At 36.5% G+C, this 27,590-nt stretch overlaps 1 protein-coding gene across 1 annotated transcript in view; it reads left to right on the plus strand.

The window, feature by feature from the left end:
• itgbl1 (integrin, beta-like 1) overlaps positions 1-27,590 on the plus strand; it is a 684,868-nt gene that overhangs the window by 511,563 nt on the left and 145,715 nt on the right. Inside the window, exon 8 of the mRNA XM_028799973.2 lies at positions 14,928-15,044. Within this exon, the coding sequence (XP_028655806.1) occupies positions 14,928-15,044 (117 nt within the window). The remainder of the gene's footprint in view (positions 1-14,927; positions 15,045-27,590) is intronic.

Raw genomic sequence — 27,590 nt, forward strand, 5'->3', positions numbered from 1 at the left:
GCACAGAAACACAGGAAGTTGTAGAGAGGCAGGAACTTTATTCAAACGCTGCAAACAAACATTTGTCTCTTTTTCAAAAGTTTAAAATGTGCTCCATGACAAGACAGAGATGACAGTTCCGTCTCACAATTAAAAGAATGCAAACATATCTTCCTCTTCAAAGGAGTGCGCGTCAGGATCAGAGAATGTCAGAAAGACAGAGAAAAGCAAACAAATCAATAGGGCTGTTTGGCTTTTAAGTATGCGAAGCACCGTGGCACAAAGCTGTTGAAGGCAGCAGCTCACACCCCCTCCGTCAGGAGCAGAGAAAGAGAGAGAGAGACAGAGAAAAACAAACAATCAAAAATCAATACGTGACCTTCGAGCTTTTAAGTATGCGAAGCACCGTGCAGCATGTCGCTTCATGAAGCAGCTGCACAGAAGGGAGCAATGTGAAGATAACCTTTCAGCATTTTTTGGCGAGTGTCTGTATCGTCTAGGTGTGCGAACAGCCCCCATGCTCAATCCCCCTACGTCAGGATCAGGGAATGTCAGCGCAAGAGAGAGAGAAAGAAAAGTAAGTTGGGTAGCTTCTCAGCCATCTGCCAATAGCGTCCCTTGTATGAAATCAACTGGGCAAACCAACTGAGGAAGCATGTACCAGAAATTAAAAGACCCATTGTCCGCAGAAATCCGCGAACCAGCAAAAAATCCGCGATATATATTTAAATATGCTTACATATAAAATCCGCGATAGAGTGAAGCCGCGAAAGGCGAAGCGCGATCTAGCGAGGGATTACTGTATATGCACAGACACCGGACTCCAGATGCCAGATGCACCGAAGCGCACGCGCACTGCAACTCAGCGCCCCAGAGTCAAACCCAGCGGCTTCCTAGACTCAATAGGTAGCGCCCAAACAACACAATACAACCTGTAAACTAAACTTCAGGTCACAATACAACTGCCGCCCGAACGCGCACACCACCGCATATAAAACCTTTGTTTAGTAATGTTTACGAAGGTTGTATATATGCACGGATGCCAGACACAACTCGTGCCAAAAGCGCACTCGCACTCGCACAGCGCCCAAGAGTCAAACCCAGCAGCTTCCCAAAGTCAGTAAGTGGCGCCCAAACAACACAACACAACCTGTAAACTAAACTTGAGGTAAAGCGTGCACGCCAACAAGTTGCCATAGTGACATATTTAAACATAGACATAGAATAACTAGACGCCTCATGACTAGCAGAATCGTACGTCAACGTCTCCGCCATATTGTGAGTGGCACTGCTGTGGAGTGAAGTAATGAATAATGTGCTGCTTGGGATTGTACAAACCACTGTACGCTCCAAACCAGATCCCGGGGGGATTACATTTCATAGGTAAGGCTGAACAATTGTTTTGGTTATATTTGGCCGTTAGAAAATCCCGTTTTATAATCTTTACTTTAGCTAACCCAGGCTAAGCTAGCAAAGCTATGCATTTATGTGCTCAAGTGAGCCTCCAAACAACGTTTTGGCTAAATGTATTTAGTCACTATGTAGATTATTGTTAGCTATTAACATTTGTCAAACTTGATGATGTTTTTTTTCAAGGAGCACATTGAGGAAACACAGTTTGAAATTGACAACCATCATTTTATGCCCATGTCTTTAGTTGTGTCTGTCTTCCACAAACTAAGGCTGCACCATATTGCCAGACTGAATACTCTCAAATTACAGGATCTGAGTGAGCGAGACGGACTGTAAGTCTGTAGGAGATCAGTGAGGTTTTGGAGAGCTTTAAATGTTAAGAGCGGTATTTAGTATTGTATTCTGTAGTTAACAGGGAGCCAGTGAAGTTGAGAGAAAATAGGTGTAATATGTTCAGTGGATTTACAACAGCAGGATATTATCCTAGCAGCAGAATTTTGAAGAAGTTGTAAGCGATGGATAAGTTTTTGTGGGATGCCAGATAGAATAGCATTACAGTACTCTATATGTGAGGTGACTCAGGCATTAAACAATACTTCAGTCTGGAAATGTTTCGAAGATAGAAGAAAGCAGTCCCCGAAATGTTACTTATATGGGAGGAATGATTAATAATAATAATAATAATTATAATTATTATTACTTAATAATTGCCATTATTAGTGTATAAATGGATATAAATAATTGCATTTAAATGATTCGCCAAAATCTGTTGTATGTAAATGATACTGTTTTAAACATTGTTTCTTCATCAGAAAACCCGGTTTCCATGTCTACCTGTATTAGTTTAAATGGCACTTTTGCCACTCGCAATAAGGCTGACGCGCTGACGTATCGTGTCTACTGAGAAACACAGTGAATGCGCCATCTATCTATATACAGTGGAACCTCGAGATACGATCACCTCTGTATACGAGAAATTCAAAATACGAGGAAAGTATGAGCGAAAAATTCAGATCTAAATACGAGCACTGGCTCGCGTAACGAGCCACGAGCCAGGCTGTGGGTATAGCTCGCGGCTTAGCAAGGGGGCGTGGTAGCAGTTGCGAGCCGCGATCTGCGGTGTCTGCGTTTCTCACTTAAGTGCACAGGTGGGAAACTGCCCACATCCATGATTGTTCCTGTGGCTGATGGGCTGCAGCTGCCATGTCCTCCCTGCATATATAGAAAAGCGCGAGCCGGTTAAGGGGGAGAAAAAGTAAAAGAAAAGAGAGGAGAGAGAGAGAGAGAGAGAGAGAGAGAGAGAGAGAGAGAGCGCGAGCGCGAGCGCGCGCAGGCAGGCAGGCAGGCAGGCGAGTGAGTGCAGGCTCGCGTGTAGCTGAACAGTGAGCTGAACAGGCGAGCCAAACAGCTTAAGCAGGACGGTGTAGAGAAGGTCAGCTGCATTAAGAGTGTCTCGCCTGTTGCAGAGCCCGCAGGTGAGACGCTAACAGAGAAGAAGCACCGGGGATTGTCATCTGTTTTTTAAAGACGGCATCCTTTTGACGTTTTAACCTCGTGTTAAAGGATTGTTATTCTTGTGTATTTTAAACCTCCACTTCACAACTGTTTTAAGGATTATTTATTTAAAGATTTATTGAATGCTCTACTGCACTTTGGACACCTGTTTTGATTCTTTTAATAATTAGTTATATTATTTACCAGTGTTATTTATTAAAGGTAGACTACAGTATATACAGTATAATTTATCAGTGTTATTTGTTAGGAAAATTGATTTTTATGTTAATATATTTGGGGTGCAGAACGGATTAACTGGATTTCCATTATTTTCAATGGGGAAGTTTGTTCTAGATACGAGAAATTCGCTATACAAGCTCAGTGCTGGAACGAATTAAACTCGTATCTAGAGGTTCCACTGTATATCAATGTTTTTAAACTTGAGGTAGTGGTGACTACTGACAGTGCCAGCAGTCAGCTGCTCCACAGTGCCAGCGGTCAGTGTTCTCCACTCCACAGTACCTGCAGCTACTCCACTACACAGTGCCACCAGTCAGTGTGCTCTAATCCACTGTGCCAGCTCTCAGTGTGGCAGCTGTCAGTGTAGCTTATTTGAATCACATTAAGGTAATTCAGTGTTAAAAGTAAGTTCAATTATGATTCCTAACAGCAAACGACTTCTAGCTAACAACACACCCATAGAAAAACAAAAATGAGACTGCATGGATAAAAACAATGAACGAAGGCGCCTACAACGCGCTTCTGAAACACCAGAACCAAAGGAGTCATGGCTCCAAAATCAAACAGCTTTACTACAAATATATTTATTTCATTAAATGAAAACTTTCCCAGGACGCTCCAACCCTCCATGATTTTTCATCCCTACAAAGATTGGAGAGAACAGAAAGTAATTGCCATTCTTGGATTTGCGATTCTTTAGAGAATCAGCGGTTTACTGGTTCAGAAGAAACAGCGCTATTCCAGTGCTTTCCTCCATAACATCCTTTCAGCAAACAGGACTAATGTCCTTGCTGAAACAGATTGCCCTTTAATGAAATGCTGCCAATACGGAATAATAGAAATCACCGGGTGGCTTTTGGTCAATGATAAACCAGCATCTGTTGAGGTGAAAAATTGGGAGGTACTGCGGTTGCTATCAATATTTCCTGGTAACTCAGCTTTTGAGAAGAATCTGTTTTATGGGGTGAAAATATAATCGCCTTTGACAGATACGCTTAATCAGTAGTATGTGCGATCCACTATTTGCAAGTTTGAGTGTGTGTGTTGTGTGCGTGTACCTGCTTGTGTGTGGTTTTGTCAGTTTTACTATAAAAAACAGTTAAACATCAGTTATTTGTGAAGCGGGAATATTCTGGTCATTTTGATCCCTGATCAACATTTAAAAGAAATAGAGCAACTCCAGTGTTTTCCTCCATAACATCCTTTCAGCAAATTGGACTAAGTTCCTTCCTGAAGCAGATCACCCTTTAATGAAATGCTGTCAATACGGAATAACAGAAATCACCGAGCGGCTTTCGGTCAATGATAAACCAGCGTCTCTTGATGATCGCCCTTGACACATACACTTAATCATTAGTGTGTGCGACCCACGATTTGTGAGTTTAAGTGTATGTGTGTGCGTGTGTGTGTGTGTGCGTGTACATGTGCATATGTGTCGTTTTGTCAGTTTTACTATAAAAACAGTTAAACACCTGTTACTTGTGAAGCAGGGATATTCTGATCATTCTGATCCCTGATAAACATTCAGAAGAAACAGCGCTATTCCAGTGTTTTCCTCCATAACATCCTTTCAGCAAATGGGAGTAAGTTCTTTGTTGAAGCAGATCACCCTTTAATGAAATGCTTGCAATACGGAATAACAGATATCACCGGGCGGCTTTCGGTCAATGATAAACCAGCATCTCATGAGGTGAAAAAATGGGACATACTGCGGTTGCGATCAATTCTTTCAGGTAACTCGGTTTTTGAGAAGAATCTGTCATGGGAGGGACAAGAGGGAGCAAGTGAGGCGAGTGCAGTGAGCCTGGGCGAGGAGGTGGGTATCTGTACGAGTGTTTTAAATAATGAAAGAAAAAACGTGCTTTGAAATCGACGACCCCCAACCAAGACGGCGTACTAAACAAAACGCGACAGACAGGCATATGCTACTTGTATAAAATATGCACAATAATGACAACAGTGTTGAAGCAATGATGAAGCGAAAAGGAGATGCTAAACTTGGGTGGCCGCATTGTGCCTGCCCGTAAATCCCAACCAATGTATATATCTGAACGGATCTATCTGAACCAATATAAATATCTGAACGGATGTATCTGAACCGATGTATATATCAAAACCACATCTATTAAACCAATATATATATCTAAACCAATGCTTATCAACCAATATATATATCTCAACCAATGTATATATTTGAACGGATGTATTCAAACCGATGTATATATCTGAACGGATGTATCTCAACCAATGTATATATATCAGAACGGATCTATGCAAACCAATTTATATATATCTCAACCAATGTATCCCAACCAATGTATATATCTGAACCGATATATATATTTGAACGGATGTATTAAAACCAATGTATACTGTATATTCAAACCAATGTATCTGAACCGATATACAGTATATATCTGAACCAATATATATATTTATGAACCAATCTTTTTTTCCTTCATAATATCTGTGTATATATATATATATATATATATATATATATATATATATATATATATATATATATATCTATATGTATATATATATATATATATATATATATATATATATATATATATATATATATATAAATATATATATATAAATATATATATATATATATATATATATATATATATATATGTATTTAAACATATGTATATAATGTGACATTCCTAATCAGCATTAGATAAAAGGATATTTCTTCGAATCAACAGCTTTCATGTAGTGTGAGAATGTTGAAAATGAGTATCATTTTTTGAAGTGAAATATTTATTGCCTGTCTGTTTCTGTACATTGAAGGGCTCCTTCAAGCATTGCTTTTATTATGGCTAACATTAATGGAAACATTTTCCTTTCAGTGGGAGTACATGGTAAATTACTGAAAAACAAATGACATGATGATTGAATGAATGACTGACTAAACTGATAAAAACACTTGACCTTAGTCAGGAGATTTTAGTTTTCAGCTTAGAAGGCTTTTCCATTTAGAATTTTGTCAGACTATGACTCAATAAATCATTTACTTTCAGATTACATTTTTATAATTAGACTTTTTTTGGTTTCATGTTTTATTCACCAATAGCTTTATTCAGAATATACTAATATGTTAATCCAAATATGCATTGTTAGCACTGTTAAGCTTTTTAAAGAATAAGGTCAAATATTGGCAAACAGTCTTCATTAATTCTCATACAAATACCAATTCACTATCTTTAATCCATTGCTTTAAATGTTAACTGAAATGATTAAAAAGCTGTAATGCAAGCAGAAGGGAAAATACTGCTCTGTAGAATCAGCTATCAAAAAGCAATGCTGTCAAGCACTTTACAGCTATCACACAGTTACTGCTAACTAGAAGTGTCGTAATGTGTAACGATATATAATGAAGTACTTTTTCAGAGATTGCTCTCTAGAGATGTAAGGAAAATCAAATCAATAATGCCATTATTATTCCAAAGTCAACATTCTGTATTCCTGGCACATCCTGTCTGGTTGTCTCTTATAATGCTATCTTAAAGTAGTCCATTTATAAAGGATTTTAGTTTTTGGTCATTTTAATTTTCTTGTAAAGCATGCTTTTTTTTGGTGTGTATTATACACCTTTTTGTCTAAATACATCCTGCAGCTAATAAGCACTGAAAATTCTTCACACAAATATCTGTTCAAATATGTTTGAGTATGCTATTTCTCAAGATTATTATCTTCTGTCTTGTATTTGGAAGGTAATACTTATTTTTATTCAAAATCAATGTATTTTAAGCATCTTATTTATGTTTTCCGAACGTTGCAGATCGTTTTCTTTTAAATGTATTAATATGACTAGTCACAATATTTGTGAGATAGAATTGTTTACTTAAATGGTGACTGTGCTTCTTTGCTTTTTCTCAAAAGACAGAGGAAACGTAAGAAATCAAACAATAATTAGGTATTAGATAAAATATAACTTTGAGCAGCAATGGAGTAAAAGGTTTCCTCAGATAATCATCAGTACATCTTGTTGTTGATATTTCTGACAGTGTCCTGTGTGTTTAATTTGTAATAGACATGCAAAGAAATATACGTTAACATAATTTTTCTTAGACTTTAGTCATTTTGTTAGTTTAACTAAGTAATTTTTATTACAGAATTTACATTTTGTGTGTAGAGTTATTGATATCTTTGAAAATAGATCTTGATTTTTTATTTCCTACTAAACTGCGATACACATTTGTTAACAGTCTGAGAAATAGAAAGACCCAATCTAATACGATTACTTAACATTAATATCAAAGTTTACACACCCTTAATGAAATTTTAGCTGTTGCTCAAAAATAAATTATATGAAACTTTCTTAATGTTTAATGAAATCTGGGAACTAAAAATATATAACAGAAAATTAACAAGGACAATATTATGTAAAAAAACAATAAACTAGCAGAAAAAGAAAGATTCCCTGCCATTTTGTAGGTTCACACGTGTTGACCAGTGACCCCCTTAAAGTAATATATATAATACCAGCAAAATACCCACGCTTCGCAGTGGCGAAGCAAGCTTATGTAAAGAAGTGAGAGAGACTTTACCACCGTTACAGCACAAACTAGGAGACTCGCATTTCCACCTATGAGCTTGACAATACTCACAGTGAACACCCATGGATCCAATGTGTACTGTTTTGTCAGATTCATAATGTATGTTTGGGTCGTACGCAAATCCACAATCTGCTTTTTTGAGCCAAACCTGTTGTTTTCGTATGAGCCACTTTTCATTATTGGGATCGTACCTAGAAACAGAAGCTCTATTAACTTGAGGATTTGCAATGCCGCCTCACATGGCGACTGATCTGCAGGCTATGGACGTATATATGTACGTAAGTAGGATTCAGTTAGCGTTGGGAACCCGCGTACCAAATTTCCTGAAGATGGGCCCATAAGTAACAAAGACAAAGACATTGGAAAGTGTAATATGGCGGCCGACAGTAGCATCATAACACCGAAATAAGTATGTACATTGGTTTGGGTTAGCTCAGGGAAGCTGCCTACCAAATTTCGTGAAGATGGCACCATAAATAAGAAAAGTTTAACATGGCGGACATTGTCGACCGTTATGACCGTTACGCGTAGATTTTCGAAATGAGACCTGCTTAACTTTTGTAAGTAACCTGTAAGGAATGAGCCTGCCAAATTTCAGCCTTCTACCTACACGGGAAGTTGGAGAATTAGTGATGAGTGAGTCAGTGAGGGCTTTGCCTTTTATTAGTATAGATAATTCAGTGTTCACTCACTCACTCATCAACAAAAACACTATTTTCCTTTTAGTTAAAAATCCGAAATTGGGCAGGATAGTACATCTAGGTCAATAGGTATCCGCTAATAAAGGTCCTTTTGATATATCAATATTTGGTGTGAAAACCCCCCTACAATAGAAAAACTAAATACCCCAAAATCTCAAAAAACACTTTGTTGGATTGGATTGAAATTTAGTGATGTTATGGAAAAACAAAAATTAGCTTACCCCTGTTTTTGTATTTGTCCATAATAATACTGTATCAAGTACACTATGCTAACGTGCTTCACAGTACTGACAGAAACCCCAAGACAAAAAGTAGCAGCCTCACCATGGCTGTGACAAATGAAGGACTCCAGCAGATAAATAGTGCAGGCATAAAGCACCACTTAGCAGTAAGTTGGAGTGACGAGTGAAAAAGATGCGGTTTCTTAGTCATGAAAAAGACAGCATTGATGTGTGCCATACAGGTGAGTAAGGAAGGAGGAAAGTTTTGCTAAAAACAGTTGTTTCCATACACAATGGCTGGTTCAAGTTTCATATTGGTTTTCATCAATTAAAATAAAATCCCTTTTCATTGATTATTAATTCAACACTTTATAATATGTGCAAAAGCACATGGAAATGTTTTATTTTATTATATATCATTGTGGTGTGAATATTGTACACATATATCAGATTTGGAAATTCAGTATCAAAATTTTCCAATTTGTAGTGAGACAGTGGGCTCAGTACAAAATTTTCTTATTTAATACAAATGATATGGACAGAGAAACTGCTGTTTAACATGCAAATCAAAAAATATATTAGTGCTGGCTCAAAAATTGCAATGATGGGTAGTTCTCTTTCTAAAGAATCTGGGCTAATAACTTAAAGGTTGCTGGTTGAAATCCTGGCAATGATAGAAGGTATGCTACTCCATTGAGCCCTTGAGCAAGGTCATTAACCTGGAATTGCTGTAGGGTTGCTGTTCAAATAGCTGACCCTGCACTCTGACCCCAAAAACTTTCTGGAGAGTAAGTAGGGGTATGTGAAAAATGACAAATTCCTAATACAAGAAATTGTATATGGTGAATAAAGGATTAAAAATCACTTATAATCAATTATAATTCACACATTGATTATGAATCTAATAAAGAAATTCTTATGGGGTCCATGAATGTTAAAAGTCTATAGTGTTGTACTTTTAAATGAACTGATGAACCACCTGGAAAGTGTTGCAAAAGTGGAAAAATCAAATTATGACCTTTTGAAAACTTATACCCACACTCAGAAAATGTCCTGAGTGCTAAAAAAATATTATGGTGCATTTCAAATGACATTATTTGGTGCAGAAAGAATAATTAAAGGCAATTTCATGCCAGATTTTAAACTACAATGACAGGTGAATCACTGTTGAATTTTCCCAGGTGAAGCCAGGAAACACAGCTAGTATTATAATAATAATAATAAAAATAATAATATTAAAGTTTAATAAACTTTACTCCTTATCATTCTTAGTCATTGAATTCTGGCTTTTAGCACTTATCACCATCAAATTAATACTCTAGAGAACAGAAGACTTTCTTTAATATGAAAATTTATTCGATTGATAACACTAGCCATACATCACAACTGAACCTGTTGAAAAAATGGACACATGGAAAAATGCATGTTCCTCGTGGACTAGGCTAGTATTTAAATCAAGGTTTCTAGGTCTATGAAGCAACAGTACTAACAACTATGCCATTATATCACCAGATCAAGTTTAATTTTATACTGTACATAATCTGCACTACTGAGAACAGTGAAAAAGAACGGTTAAGTACCTTCTAAAATGTCGTTTTATATGTAGAAATGAAGAGCAAATAAACTTATTCCATTTCATAATCATTTGTGAAGTTTGCAGGTGGGCTTTATTGCTGTGCTATTTAAGGAAATGCTCCCCACCGCCATATGATTTAATTTGAGATGCGTTCCGAAGTCCCCCATCTGTAAATGCATCAGTGACAGTATGAAAGCAAAGCTTCTGCCTTCTGCTTAGCATCATCCATCTTTATTTTATAACACCCAACTGTCTGCTTTATCTGACCACTGAACAATTTTAAAATCTGATATTTTTCTATTACTTTATTTTTATTTGCTGTATGTTGCTTACCCTGTAGCATTTTTCATACTCAGAAATATTTATGGATTTTTGTATTTGTCTTGTAAACATACTGTTGAATTCTTTAAGATAGGAACACTGAGTTCAGATAAAAGAACAGTTTCCATCCATTATTAAACCACTTTAAGCAAGGCCAGGTTAGAAGTGGAGTGGGATTTGTTACAAGAGCAATCGACACAAAAGCCTGAAAAAACATGAATTTTGAGGTAGTTTTTTTTTTTTTTTTTTTAATATTGTGGGGTAGAGGGGGTTATTGTATGTCCATTTTTATCAGATGCCTAGTGCCCTAGGTGTACTATCCTGCAAATTTCAGCTTTTCAACTAAAATGGAACATCAACATCATTTCAATTTATTCTATCTCGCAGGACAATTAAAATAATTTGTTTCTAATCCCACTGGTGAAGAAACACATGAAGGGACAGAATACAGAATGACTTTCAAGCTCAGGACACAAAACCCCAAACTCTGTGCTTAGTTTGGAATGCCTAACCTAACACAGATGTCTTTTGGATGTACCTGTAGGTACACTCATACAAACAAGTAGAACAAGCAAATTTAGTACACACTGAATTGATCCCAGTGCACCCTCTGCTTGTTGCACTATAATGAACATGTCTAGACAAATGGATATTTGTGAATTATGACTATGAAAAATGAAGTTCAAAAGCATATATTTACCTCACAGAGAAACAGAAAAAATGGAATAAGGAAGATGGGCAGCAAACATCCCTTTTCTGTAGAATCTTTTCATCCCAAGATGCATTATAGGAATGGCCATATAACATTACATAGATTAAAACACTTTTCCCATTTGCATATTTTTCTTTCTGAGAAGGGAAGTTGACGGGTAAACTCTGTATCGGTTTTCCTGAATAATAGCAGAATTGCGAAACAAGAGTGTTCCTAAATAAAAACGTCCTTATCTGAATTTCCCAATGTTGAAACACAGAGACAACAATGGATCCAAGCCAAGCCATGAAAAGAGATGAATGACCAAATTTTATTACATGCTTTGGCAACACATATGTTTGTAGCCAGCACTGATGACTACATACAGTTTATGCACTGCTTTAAAATTGGTACTGCGTCAAGCCCCTTTAGCTGGACCATCTTTGATGTTCTACCAACTCAGAAATCCGCTTTGAAAGAGCAACTTTCTCAGATGCAACATATGAGAATCTGTGCTGACAGAAAACAGCACACCAGGTCCCTTCTTAATAAAACACAACTATGTGAGTGCATCTGCTCCTGGTTAGTATACACAACTTAACATAGCTGCAATTAAATTAAATTCATTTTTCAGACTTTTAATATGAACCACAATTTTAAAACCAAATCTAACTCAGGGCAGGAACTTAAAAAAACTCTTTTAAGCTTATAGTAACAATGTGTACATGAAGCCTGAATCTCATTAACTATAATTTCTTGAAATTTCCTATTTCACAAAGTTCACAGTGAAGGGATTTTTTTTTAAATTAAGTGTATGTGGCTCCTCACTCTTCCTTTTTCTTGTCTATCTCACCATTGACTAGCACTGAACTATTGCACATGTGCCATAAATGTAAAGGAAAATGGTAAAATATGGATCATATACAGTACAGTCAGTTTATAAGATTGCCTTGTTTACTCTATATTACAATATACTGATATTTGTTGAATTCAAGAGAATTAACAGTAAATATAAAGCATATTGGCATATGAAAGTTAACAGACTTACCTTGGTGAATTATTAAAGAATTTCTCCACCAAAACTTTAGATCCTTTGTCCAGTTTTCATTCTTTTGTAGTGGGGAACTTTTCAATGATACTTCTTACCAGGGGCGTCTCCAGCTTTAACACTTATTATGAACTTAACCCCATCACTGATAATATTGTTAGTCCAACATATATTTTGCATGAAAAAGTGAGGTCCCTCGTGGAGGTTTCACACAGTTGTCAATGCATGTGTGAATGCAGAATGGGAGGAAGGAGAAGATGGCTCTTGAAGATCGGGGGCTAGAAGCCTAAATCCATTTGGACAGGTTGAAGGAGGAGGCTTTCAAAGGAATGAGATGGTTACCTGAGAACAGGGGCTAAAGCACCTGACAACCCGCCTAATGACATCACTACTTCTTAACATCACTAAAATCAATTTTAGAAAGTGAAACCAGAGAGGTGGAATAAATGTGGTCTAAATCTGGCCAACAGGAGGTTTACTTTTTAGTATGTCACTTCAGAATTTTGTGAAAAGTACTTATCACTCATCTATTAGGCAGCTCTAAATTTATGTTTATTTCTATGTGTACCCAGCAAAATAACATTGTTACTATTATATGACAGTAGTAAAATACCAACAATGAATATAAACAAAGATATAGAATGCATCATATATGAAGTACAGGATCAGACAATATACAGTATACAAGAAACATTCACACAGCTGTCTATAACGACTGTTGAGTAGCCTTGTGGATAAAAACTGCCCCAGGCTCTCCTGATGTGACTGCTAATAATCCTCAACCATTTGACAGAATAGAGGAGGGAGAAAAAGTGTCTGTGCAGTGTGGTGGAGGTCTTTAATAATACTTTTTGTTTTTCTAAGGCAGAGTGGTTTATGTACTTCGCGAACAAAGAAGTTTTGTGACCCTGTGATACTCTGAGCAAACATCAACATACTTTGTAGGGTTTTGTGATCCTGAACTGAGTAGATGCTCTACCAGGATGTAGCTAGTGGGTATGGACTCCACTATGCATAGAAGAAGATTTCCGGGCTTTCTGGAGACATCTGAGGAAGTAAAGACATTGGTGAACCTCCTTGAGTATAGTCAAGAAATGTTATGTCTGTTTTTGGTCATCTCTGTGGACCCTCTGGTCAATAACTGCAATCAGACAATTATTGAGTGTCTTTTGCAAATGTAATGGTGAAGTTGGAGTACTGTCTAGTCACAGTGGACAAGGAGTATACTTCATTTCATTTGAATAGTGCTTTTCAAACCTACTCAAAGCACTTTACATAGACAGCGTGGAACCACTTCAACCACCACCAATGTGTAGAATCCACCCGAATAATGTGGCAGCAGCCATTTATGAGCCAGTATACTCACCACACCTAAGTGGCCAGAATGACAAGGCTGTGGTAGTTTAGCCAGGACATTGGGAAACGCCCAACTTTTTTCAAAAGATGATCAGAGATCTTTTGTGACTACATAAAGTCAGGACCTCCTCCAAAGGATAGTGCCAATTTTTATAGTACAGTGTTCCAGTCACAGCACGATAACAGAGTAACTGTCCCCCGATGGCCTCACCAACACGTCTTTCAGTAACAACCCAGGTTTTTCTTAGATTGTCTCCCATCCAAGTACTGGCTGGGCCCAAACATGATTAGATTCAGGTGGATTACCTATCCTGAAGAGCAGGCAGTATGGTTGCTGGTATATCAAACAGCTAGGAGGTCATCACGCTACCACTTAGGTTGCCTGTTTCATGGATCATTTTGGAGAAAGTCATCCTGTTAATCTACAAATACTCACATCTGCTAATTAGAATGTCCAAAATTCAGCAGCAGAGGGTAGAATTAAGCCCCCGGTCTTAGGCTTTAGTGGTCATCTTTGGCGGAACAGTACAACAGTGTTAGATGCTGATCTGTAGATTATAAACAGTGTTTTAGCATGGTATGAACTGCAATGAATATGGTATACTCTGTGGCCCATTTTAGGCAATAAACAAACTGGAGGTAGTCTAAATTTTGTACTATTTCAGTTAATGTGTTCCACCACCAAACTGTCAAAACATTTTATCATATTCTGTAATCATTAAGACAGCCGACTTTTGTTTCCTTTGATGTTTTTGAGAGCCATAAAAATATCTGTAAAAATTACACATTATTGGTCACTATTGGTGTTTAAAAATGCAACCAGATTCCATTGTCTGCATCCCATATGGATATTAATTCATGTAAAAGACAGGTTGTATCAAATAGCGTTGCATGGACTCACAAGGAAGAGAATTTATTATCAGAATCAAAAAGAGAATAGAATGCATTAATGCATCAAAAAGTTCAGGGACATCCCAGCAGTATTAAATGTACAACAGGAGCCAGTCTTCAAAAGAGTGCCAGGGGGCATTCACAAACATACCTATAGCCACTAGTAATGAGCTAATTGAGAGTCATTCATTTATAATCAATGATCACAGTAGCAGGAAAACAAAATTCAAACAAACTTACAAGAAAAGTAGTTGAATGTTTCAATAACCATAATCAAATGTAATTTTCATAATATTTGTTTATTCAGGAAAGAGAATAATTTTTTTCTTTGAAAATTCAGCCTAACAACAATAAGCTGAAGATTATTCAGTGCTCTTTATTAAGTTATTGTGGAGGTCTCAATGGATCTGATTTGTTTATTTCAGGAAAATGCCAGTGTGGCGTGTGCACATGCTTCCCACCAGGAGATAAAAGAGTTCATGGGAAATTCTGTGAGTGCGATGACAGGCAATGCGAGGATATTAATGGAGAAATCTGTGGAGGTAAGCAAGAATACAGGTGGCCATTAAATGCCACAGAATTTAACAGATGTTAAGCCAGAATTGAATAGCAGAGTACTTGTTCATTAAAAATAAATGAGAGTCTTCTTAAATGATATTAAATATAAAGTGCTTATGTTTCTTACTCTTCAAAAGTGTTCCATTTATTTTTTCATAAAAAAACTTAAATTATTGAAATGTTCATGTTTACTGTTTATATCATGCGATTTAAATAATGTCATATTTTTCTAAATAGTGTGAAGTGCTGATTAGTTAAGCAAAACCAGTAGCTATGTAAATAACACATAAGAAATCTACGAGAAATACAGTGTGTCTATTAATTTCTCGAGTGAAATCATTATTGCTATTTGCCTTCATTTTTGTGCAGTCAGTACTCCACACTTCCATGGATTCTAATTATTGAGATGATCTGCAATTATCATAGCGAGCTGGGGAAATTAATCAGTGCCAGAAGAAAGCCCACTCAGAGTGCGTTCCCGCTTGCTAACTAGAGCACACCTTGCATGCGCCTGCCTGCTCATTTGGAAGTAGAAATCCTAATACAGTATAGGCAATCTCATGCTAAAGCAAATGCCACAATGCATAACATTTTGAAATGATCAGCAAAATAACATTCAGGGTCCAAGCCTAACGTTACCTCCCATTATAGGGTGGCCATAATTACGGATTATTGGATATTTGTGGTCAAAAATAAACATAAAATAATTTAAATTGGAATGGTCTACTCCCATAAATAAAATCACATTTTGTTGTATTTCTGGCAGATTCAATTTCACTCTCATATCTAATATTGGCCAAATCTTTTGCAGGGGATATCCTTAGATGCTTGGCTTTTCAGGCGCATGAACACTGCTTATCTCACTGGCATGCTGCAGTGTTCAAACAAGCTTTTCCCAGCTGTCCTGCCATGGACTGTCTAAGCAGCCAAAAAGAGCTTAACAGTATGTCTCTGGCTCATGGCTTGCCAGCATGTATATGACCTAAAAAACTCAATTTTCTCCCATCAGAATTACAGTCTTTTTAAGTTGCCTGCAGCCTATCCAAACGTATTCACACATCTTCAAAGACCTGCTATAAGCTCTGGTTAAACGCGCCCCTGTGCAGCTAATGAATGACAAGGCGTTTACATGAGATGTAGAAGCAGTTTAATATGTGAGTTCAGAAATGAATCAATGAACACCATAAAAAGACAACAGAAAGGGGCAAATGGGTGCAGAACTAGCCATTCACATGATAGACCACAGGGCCAGCTTAAAATAAAATAATAATAATTTAGCCCTGGTAAATTGCAACAAGCTTTACAATTCTACTTTTTTGTGTTAAAAATATCACTGCTGCCTCACAGCTACAGGTTTAAAGTTTGGCCCAAGCACTACTTGGGTTCTATTTTCATGTTCTCCTAATGGGTCTCTGGAGGTTTTCTTTTATATTTTATTTATGTTAGCATTAGATTGATTGATGGCACTAAATTTGCCCTGTAGTAATACCAGAAATTACATTGAATAGGTTGAGAAAAAGGATGGAGAAATGTCTTTAAAATTACTTCCATTGTAAAACAGTGTCTACAACAATGCTTAGACAAAACTTGCAAATTTATCTCTTTCTAGAATCTGTTTTTTTCCATTGCAAAATAACAGGGGATGGATGCTGATCTTAGAAACTTCACATACAAACTTGGACTGGATGCCAGTTCACTTTCGGCCACCCTTATACATATACACACTAATCCAATTACTAATGCATTTTATGGTCTTTAGCCAAACTAATTTGCACATCATATAAATGTTGGGGAAAAAAAATTGAGTACCTAGAAATAGGAAGTGGTGTTTGGTTAGAAAACTGTCATATGGAGAACATGCAAATACTAGATCTAAATACTAGATTATCAAAATGTATTCCTAAATTTCTGGATTTGTGAAGCAGCAGTCTCTCTCAAATAAAAAATCTTTACACATAATGTAATAATTGAGTACTGTATAAACAAACATTTACCTTATTGCTTCTGTATTGAAGGTAGTTCCAAGTTGTTTCAAAATGGCAGAGCTATTATTTGACTGTGTACAAGAGGTATCACACCCATGATGTCTTTTATTCTAAAACTGAAGCCAAGGAGGTCAGTATTGGGTGTGTTTATTAAGGGGCAGTACAGTGTTGGAGGCAACACATTAATGATAATGTGTGTTGAGCTGTTAGATTGAATTTTAAATAAAGAGAAAACTAATGCAATAGCTATTTTCTTGAAGTAAAAATACATAAAAAAAACCAAAAACATATCTGTGTTACTGTGTTACTACAGAAGGTTATTTCCACTACTTAAAAAAATATTACTGTTATTTAACAGAAGTATTGCTTTTTTTTTTTTTTTGCGAAGATGCTGTTGGAGTAACATTGTGCATGTACTGTATACTCATGCTGTGTGCTGTCTGTTGGCAGCTTAATGAAAAAGTTGAGCTTGTTCTTAATGCGTAATTAAATGGAAAAAACTGAACAAAATTTATAATCCTTCATGTACTGAGGGGAAAACTTAATCCAGCTAGTCTAAGGATACTAAGAGCCACTGATCATCACAGCAGCACTTGGTGTAAGGCAAGAAGCCCATGAGCTTCAGCAGCCAGGAGGTGCAATTGGAGTGTCTGCAGCACCCCTTCCACTGCTTCAGAGACTAATTTTTATAGCCAGCTTTCCCAGGTATTTTCTACCCTTTCAAACTGATGAGCATGTCCCTCTCAGGTCCCAACCCAGACACACTATAGTTTTAGTAAAACACAAGAAAATGATCAAATTGAGCTGTGTTTCTGTTAAGATTCGTGAAGGTTCATGAGTTCAGGATTTAATAACAAGTGGTAGCCAGTGAGATATGCAGTTTTTCATTCAAAGAAAGAAAAAGTAACACAATGTTTGTAATGTATTACATTTTATAATAAATACTTATGTAACATATTTAATTACTTTTTTGTAAGTGATGATTAATGTAAATAAGTTACTTTTTAAAGTATTGTTTCCTAACACTGTCAAGCTATAAAAAAGGAAATGCACCAAAAACAAAATAAAAAGAAACAAAGCACAACCCTGCTGTCACTCTAGACCTATGTGAATTTTGAATGATTTGCACCAATTAGTGGGGTGACTTTTCATTTGACTACTTTTAAAGTACTCTTTAGCACTTGATTCTGTCTCTCTTTCATGATCCTGACCTCTTCCTCAGTTCAATGATCCTTAACTCTAACTACAGATATTTCATCCCCATTGTAGAGATATTTTTTTAACAACAGGTCAAGACACTTTTTGGGTTGACAAGACCACAGCGTTAATATGCTAAAACGACTGCCTATATGGTCTCTGGTTTTCCTGTGGTTGATCTAATATTGTCTGATTTCTGTTGTCCCTTGGAGCCATATTAAAGTTGCCATTCCTTGATATGTCAGTGGCAGATTTTAAAGGAGATCAGTTGAAGGTAAATGACTGCCCTCAAACTACAATGTTAATGTGGTTCCAGGAACAGCAGAAACCAGAATATATCGAGTTCGTGCACCTTTCAGTTTTTAGTTGGCCTTGAAGGACTTGGTCCCTTAGGTAGCTTGTCAGGTACTAATTTCCAAAAAGAAGCAACATATGTTACCCTCTAGCAGACAAGAAATAAAGCATTTCTCTCCAGCCAACTTCTCACACCTTGTCACCTTTCCCAGATGGTGACATGGTGCTGTCTTCTGTTGTAGTCAGTGTTATAATTTGTAATTTGGTGTTATGTAAAACAGTCATAGCGTTTCATTTCTTATTCTTGATGAATAGTTCTCATTATTATGTTTTAGTGTCATTTGATTGATGTCATCACCACAGCATTTTGAGCTTGAGTCGCAAGTCTTTTTGTTAATAATGACACCCAATGCTATTCATGTGTTGTTAGTGACGGCTCAGATGATCGTAATTTCAAGGGTTATTTAAACATGGCAGCTCCGATTTAGGATTGACCAAGTTTTTGGATAAAAAGTCTAAGACATCTTCATGTGGGAGTGTAGCTATTTAGGTAAAGTTAGAAACTTTTTAGCAATTAATATTTTAGGAACAATAAAATTTAATTTTCCATTTTTTATATTTTGACGATGAGGCTTTTGGACTTCCAGGTTTTGGATTTTGCCCATTTCTCTTGCTGTTCTTTAATGTTGTTTTTCTCAGTGCTTTATTTCTTGATTCTTGAAACAAAATTGTTATTCCATATGAGGTTCACTATTAGCTCACAATAGTCGGGATGCCAGTGTTTCTTGGCAATACCTTTTGATAGAAAGTCATTTCTCTTCTGGGTCTTTCTGTCTTCAGAATTAATGCCCCAGTGTATTGCTCTACTCGGGCACAAAGCCTTACTGAGTCTAGTGCTCAGTAGTGGTTCCTATTAATGATGAGCGAAACAATTTGCACAAAACTGAATTTTCATCAAAATAAAGAGTTTCACTTCACAAAAGAATTTGTGGAACAATGCTGCTTCCAGGCTAGCAACATCTATGCCAATAGCACATATATTTTCATATCATCTGCAACCTTTTTCACCTTGTGCAAAAGTAAGCAAAATGGTGTAGAGATCCATGACTAGAAACCACATACCTGCAAGAACTTTGTAGCTGTTCTTCTACATCTAAAATCCATTTGCCAGGGTACATGGCTGCTCCCACATCTCCAGAAGTATCCTGGTAACAAAGTAACAATAATTGCCTCTGATACCAAATGAGTAGTTAAGGTAGCACTAGTGATGTGAATGTGCAGGCATGAAGCAGATGAGAGTATGTGGCACATTAGAGGGCAGCCAAGGAACAAGACACCTGTTTTGACCCTGAAATATCACTTAGGCACTTTCTACCCCCCAAAAAACAAGTTTAGCAATTAGAAAATTACAGGCAAAATAACTCAGGGGAGTATTTACACAAAACTATGTGTAAAACAACACTCAGCTGTTTTGCTCATTACTTATCATCCATGGCTATAGATAAACTTCTCAAACATTTCACGGTGCTAGTAGCTCATCTTAGGATTTAAAGGGATACAACTTTGGGCAAAGTTTCCATAATAAGGTTTTTGGTTAGTGTTTCAGAGGCAACATTGGATTAGTGTAGAATTCCTGTTTTTTGACCTCTGCTAGTTTTCAGGCCAAGGTTTTTTATTTTATCTTCCTGGGTGAGATTTACTGTATATAACTTGCATACACAGAAAAAGAGACTTGAAAATGTGTTTATGCAGTTTTCCACACAAATAGGATTTATAAAAGAGAACTTGATAGGAGAATGTGTATATATTTATGGCAACACTGAACCAACCATACACAACATTTTGAAGAAACTGGGAAATTACAACACCCTTGATCAAGTAAGGAAATACAATATAACCAGCTATATGGTGCTTCATGCATATAATAATTCATGTCACTGAGTTGTTATTAGAATGTGCATTGATGCGACAAACATATTAACCTCCTTAAATGTTACATTTTTTCTCAAAAAAACATGTGAAGAGCGTATTTTTTGCCATGAAAATTACATTTTTATTAAATTTCATCTTTCTACTGTAAAATCTGCTAAAGTACAAAGTCAGAAGTGTAAAAAGTATTATAATGATAGAAGAAGAAGAAGTAGGTGACTAATACCGTATATACTGTCAAAATATGTCTGTTGTATGATACATCTTTGAACAGGAAAACTGCTTAAGTGTATGATCATTTACCCAACATTGAACAGCATAATGGTTCCTCTCAAAAACAATTGTTTTAATTACGTCATCATGAAAAAATAACTTCAAGTTTTATTCATGGCTGCTCCATAAAATCAAAGCAAGGTGGTGCTGGTTTATTTGAAGCAGGGTCAACAGAAACCCAAATGCGAGCGTCACTTTCGGATTCATAAGTATCACTTTCAGTTTCACATTGCGTTACAATTTCACTGCCTGAAAACAGATTCACTACGTCATTACTGCTGATGAGAGAAATGGGAAAGTTAGCTTGACCTCTTGTCAGTCCTTTTTCATCTCTACCTCTAGGTGTTGTAAAATAAATGCAGAGAGACACAGAAAGGTTGGGGTACCAACTGGTAAAATCCCATTTGATAGGCATAGAACCAATCTAAAAACAAACTAAGATAGCAAAGTTGCGGAGCAAAATAATCTGGTTTCTCAAAAGGTTTTTAAAAGCACTTCTAGATGCTTGAAGTGCTCCACTAGGCATGAGTTCTTGAATGAACCTTCTACCAGGTTCAACGGTGCTTAAATATACTCCACTATAAAAGAGGATGGACTTCCATTGCAGAGAATGTAAAGTACTGTAAGTGACTGTGCCAACACTCTCCCTGAAGGATAATTACTTGTATCTCGAGAGCTCTGAGGAAGCCCCAAAATGTGCATTTCTGACCCTATTTATTTCTCTCCTGTACTTGCACTACTCTACTGGATTACTTAGTAAAAGACGTTCATGGTCACTTGAAATACATTGAAAGGTTACCAAAAGGATGTTTCCAGTGCTAGGGTACAATGCTGACATTTAAGCTGACTCAGGATTAATTTTATAAGAGTAGAGAAAGTAAAGTCATTTTTACTGGAGTACCTCTGTAATTTTAGTTCCGTCCAAATCGTTCATGTCAGTAAAGATTGCTGAGCCTTTTATCTTCTATAAAATGTCAGTGAAAAACAATCCCAAGTTCAATTAGTCCTGTGAGAATCGACATGTTAGTAAAATTCCATTATTTCAGTGATTCAGATCGGACTTAAATTGCAGAGGTCCTTCAGTAATAATTACTTTACCCCACCTTCTGGTATAAAACTAATCCCATCCGAATAGGGCTTTAGATACTTAAGTATTCCTGCTGTTCCCATAAAGGAGGATCACACTTCCCATAATGCAGTGCTTCCCATAATCCCAATTTCACACAAGCTGGCTGCAGTCTTCTTGAGGTATTTGGCTTCTTACAAAATTGTTCTGTGTCTCCTTCCTTATGTCCCAAAGATCCCCCTTTTCCCCATTTGCCTCTTGGCAATGCAACTGTCTTTCGCATTTGTTTAATACAGCAAACTTAAACTGTCAATAACATGAATTACATAAGGAAATGCATCATTACAGGAATATTCTTGAGTTTGAAAATTTGCACCATAAACATTAATAACCCTGAATCTTCTGCCAGTTTCAGTTTGTTGTCCCTAAGGATTTACTCTTTGTATAGTGTTAACATAAGAATAGAAAATGTTGTTAAATAAAAAACTATAATGCTTAAATACTTTCCATAGCAATTTTCAGGAATATCATGCAATAGTTATTTTATTCAGTGCTGAATGCATAGAAAAGCCACCTTAGTGTTTGCAGCCTGATTTTTTGCCTGCCAGCTCATTCTGGCATTTTAACGTGGCGTTTTCTCTTCCTCCCTGTAATCCACATGGCTTGTCTATTTTCCAGTTTTATCAGCCAAATGCAATTATTTTTTTGCCCATTTTATACACAGTTTCCATAAAAATATTTAAACTGAATTGTGCCTCATGTCTTTCAGAGCATTGGTTCTGAGTTCTGCCCTTTTAAATTGGATTTTATTCTATCCCCTTCTTTCGTTTTAATATAGCAAGTGACAATTTGAAGTTGTTTAATATTTAAATAACATATTGCTGGGCCAATCATGATGGTAGTTGCAACAAGTAACAATTTTAGATTGTTGGCATAGTCTTTTCATCACCTGCTGTGGTTATTACCAGAGCTGCACAGTTGCTTCCTCGTTTTCTTTTTAAAAACGTGAGAATGCATGGCCAGCATACTGAGATCTGATGCATTTAAGGCGAAAAACTCCTTTTGCAGCTGTATGATTGCTCATCAGTGTTGAAAACTCAAAAGGGAAAGAAGGCACAAGTGTATAGCTGAGTCAGGGCCTCTAAAGGCCAAAGTGTTCTTCATCCTTGGATGGATGCCATGTGGTCCACAGGAAGGTCGAAAAGCCCAACATTTTGTTGTTTGTAAACCATGGGGAATAATTCTAGGCATTTTCTAGTCTAATAATAGGCTTCTAAGTGACCACACAAAACAGAACAATAACAAAATACTCCTGGGAGCTGCAAGAAGTTAAGCTCTGGTTCTGCCCTTTCATCTAAATACACAGTATTTTCACCTGCTGCACTCTAAAAGGTGCTAAGACTGGAGACACTAATTCCCTGTGACATAAAACATTTGCAAAAATACAGCAAAATTAAGGGATGTACTTAGGCTCTGGCTGTGAAATAAATGACTTGATTATAACATAGGGAATATTATGGACAATTTAACTGACTAGAAAGAATGCATCACTGGACTGTGCCTTAAGCAGACACTTTTGAGAGTAGAAAAGAATTCAGAGCATTTACCATAGTTCTTTTCAATCTTGCACTGACTGCTCTGCCACACACAGTAGATTCCAAAGGTAATCTCAGGGCAAAGTTTTTTTTGGGCACTTAAGGCGTATCAGTATAAGGCAGGAAACAAGATAACAGGCAAGAAAAAGCAATCATGTCAGCACTCCATCCAATTCAAAAATTCGTATTCTATGAGCTATTTTACCCAACTGTGCCTCATTTAACATCATTCTGATGTAACACATTATGCTTATTTAGCATTGTATTTTATTTGTCATTTAATTCAAGATTGTTATACTGGGCAGTATAAATGCACAGTGATTAGAGCTGCATTCAACCTCCAAGAGTCTCAGGTCCAATCTGAGGCCGGCGCACAATCTGTTTTTCAAATTTTGTTGGTCCATTCCCCCTGCCTGCACCATTTTTTTTCCATATTCGCAAATCATGCAGTTGTTTTATTGGTTAGGTATAATTGAGCACGAGTCTGTATATGAGTGTGCTTGTGCTTATTGCTTCCAGTACAGACTCCAGCTCCTAGTAACCCTTATTGAGTTGTATTTGCTTGGCGATGCTCCTTTCACAGCAAGTCTGTACCACATGCAGGGTGCAGAAAGCAACTGTCATAGTCAGCTAAGGCAAAGGAGAAGTCCCTAGGCTAAAGTGACTAATAGTGCTTCTGATTGCAATGGTGTTTATTCTTTAGAGAAGAATCATTTCATTTGAGCCATGCTACATAAGCAATATCTGCAAATGCAAAGATTGACATTACTATACCCAAAAAGCAGTTTATCACTTCATTTATTCTTTTTCTTTAACTGACCCTTCAGGTCAGGGTCTTAGAAAATTGGAGAAAAAGATTCACAGGCAAGATGCCAGTCATTAACAGTGTACCAGATGGGCTTTATAGTCATATCATTCTTCTCTCCACTTCTTAACACACTTCTCGATCATAAAATCCCTGTTCTTATTTCACCAGCATTAAGTTCAAGGAGGTCCATCATAGGACAGACTCCCACATAAATGGGGTCAAGTTACGGTTACCAATTAACCTAGCATTCATATCTTTGGTATATGAAGAGAAAACTGGAATAACTGGAAGTTAAACCACACAAAGATTGTGCAAACTCCAATTTGACTGTACCTGTACCTAACGACATGTGTGTGGCTACAGTGAGTAGAGTGCTGTTTTTTGGTCTTACAACTCCTGGAAACTGCTTTCATATCTTAGACCATTTATTGTAATGTGTAGTAAATATAATCAATAATTTGTGCATCACTATGATTTATTCTTTAATTTGTTAAGCAGACATATATAATTTTCTACACTTTGAATATATGGTTGTGTATGTTCATTACCTTATTTCTTATGTCAGACAAAAGTTGTTACTGAAGGAAGAAACTAAAACGCTTTTCATAAAGACATCTAGGAAAGATAAATGAAACAAGGCAGTAATACCAATGTCAAAATAGCACCTTATTGCTCCTACAGATTAGTGAAAGTAGAAACAAGATGCTATTCCTTCCCTTCTTTTCAGGAAACCAAGTTTGAAAAACTTTTGCAAAGTAACTTTTGTAGTAACATTAAAGATAGGTTTTACTTATATGGTACCTTTCTCAAATCTAAGATTGCTGCACATCCACTCTAATAAAAGGATAAATGTCTATGTGTGTGTCTGCGTATCTGTGTGGCCATCTGGTTGCTGTGTCTTTTATATGCCATTTGGTGAAGCACTGTCTTTTGGAGTGAAAAATGCAAAGTATTTTATTACTACATGCATTACAAAATACATTCTCAAAGATGGTGCACTGCAAATGTTGATGCTGAATACACCCAACAGAAAGTTAACTGTTGGATGAACAGAAATCAGCTTATCCACGTTAATAAAAGAGCAAGTGTCTGTGTGGGTGTGTGGGTGTCACTGTGGCCATCTAGGTTCTATGTCCCTATTTTATGCCATTTGGTATGTGATTTGTGAACGCAGTGCTAATGTGTATGATGCGTTATCTGTTTGAATGAAAAACTGCAATGCATTTTATTACACTGCGGTGGGTTGGCACCCTGCCTAGGATTGGTTCCTGCCTTGTGCCCTGTGTTGGCTGGGATTGGCTCCAGCAGACCCCCGTGACCCTGTGTTTGGATTCAGCGGGTTGGAAAATGGATGGATGGATGGATTTTATTACAGAAAAAAAAATAATAAGCAGGAAATTAAATTAGAAAATATTTTGCATGTTTAAAACAATTGGTTAGAAAAAGGAATGTAAAAAAAGCATCTACATTTACCCAATTATAGACAATAGCAAAAACTGAAAATAAGAAAAGATATAAATTGTAACAACCTGCTCAAAAACACAACAGTAAACTCCAAAGTAAGCAACTGAACCAAAATCAACTTGACCTAAACAGGCTATCCATACTGATGCAAAAAGAAAAAAAATATCCAGGGAAAACAAAAATAGAAACATAAAGGAGAATAATGTAACAATGGTGTAAATGTTTATATGTTTATTAACAAGCAACTATACACATACAAACATACAGTATATCTAAACAAGCAATTAAATACATATAAATTCAAATGAAATAACCCTGTAACTCATACATAATGTATAATAAGAAAAAGGAGGTAGCAGAAAAGAAACATGTACACAAATATAAATAAAAAATACACACATACTGTATATATTGACAAATACAGCTCCAAGTCACACTTGAAAAATATATTTGCACAGGCTGAGTTTCAAAGCAAAGATCCTAAAATGAGAACTAATGGAAAATTTAGTATTGCTTATCTGCATTATGGCAATGTTCTTAGCTAAATTATTTGGTACCCAGAGTGCTGATGCATGTTTGAGGATAAAATCCTCTTCTTCAGGACATTACTGTTACACACATTAAGAAGAAAAAAAAAGGGAATGCAATGCCTAATAAATAAAGTCTAGAAATATGAGATACAAAAAAGGGATATGAGAATACATTATTAAAAATACATTACATTTTACTGAAGAAAAATAATTTCTATTGACAATTTGATTCTACGTACATACAGTAAATAGCTCGTAGAGTCAGGTTCTGATGCCTTGCCATAGGAGTTTGAGCCTTGGTAGGAGGTTTCTGGTATGATTCTGCTATTAGTTTGTCTGTGGTTTATGCATTTTTCTGTTCATTTTATTTAGTGTGAGCTTATTTTTTAGAGGTGATGGGTGTGACAGAGCAAGATGTAGAAGACAGGAAGATATGGAACAAGATGTATCTGCTGTGGCAACCCCTAACGGGAGCAGCCGAAAGAAGAAGAAGTCTGTTTTTCTAGTAAAAAAGAGTTTTGGGGTTACTGCTGCCTATGTTTATAACAGACTGATAGTAAAAAGAGCAAGGTTTATTTAGAGTATCTCTATACTTGAACATATACTCTGTGTAAGCTAAAGATTGGACATTAAGACCAGTTTTCTTGTACCAACGTTCAAGACACTGACCCATTTTTTTAATTTCTCAGAATTCTAGAGAACACCATGGTGAGGAGTGAGAATCTGGGGGAGAATCTTTAAAGGGGGCCAGACTATCGAATGTATTCTAAACTATGTAGATATAATGAGGCACCATGTCATCAAGGCAGGAAAGCTTAGATGTGCCCAAGATTGACATGGTCTTTAAAGTGTGAAAAAGAGAAAGAAACTGGGATGCAAAAATTACACTCAACGAGTTTATGATCAGAGATAGCAACTGTAGAATTAGAAACGGTAATATTATCAAGTCCAAAGTAACAGATCAAATCTAATGTGTGACTGCGAATATGAGTTGGAAAATTAAAAATATAAACTTTCTCCTACCTACATAGATTGTTTAAGTGTGGACATACAGTCTAATGTCTAATTCTCTTTTACTATGGCCTTTAATAACACTTGGGATATTCAGCCTATACTTTATTCTATATTGCGCTACTTTATCCATTCCATTGGAGCAGCCTTCTCATCCACTGTCCAGACTAATGCACTTTGTCTCAGGCAGTAAAGATAAATGAAAGTCAGAGAAGCAGATAGTTAACTCAGTTTAATATTGTAATGTTCAGAATATTGATACTGAATAATCTTATATGCAAAAGCAAATAAAGATGTGGCAATCCACAGCATACAATCTGGTATTGCTAGATGTTGTCTTTCAAACATCTCTGGTCTTGCGTTGTAGTTTAATTCTTA

The sequence above is a fragment of the Erpetoichthys calabaricus genome, chromosome 4 (genome assembly GCF_900747795.2).
Source record: "Erpetoichthys calabaricus chromosome 4, fErpCal1.3, whole genome shotgun sequence".
Taxonomy (NCBI): Eukaryota; Metazoa; Chordata; class Cladistia; order Polypteriformes; family Polypteridae; genus Erpetoichthys; species Erpetoichthys calabaricus.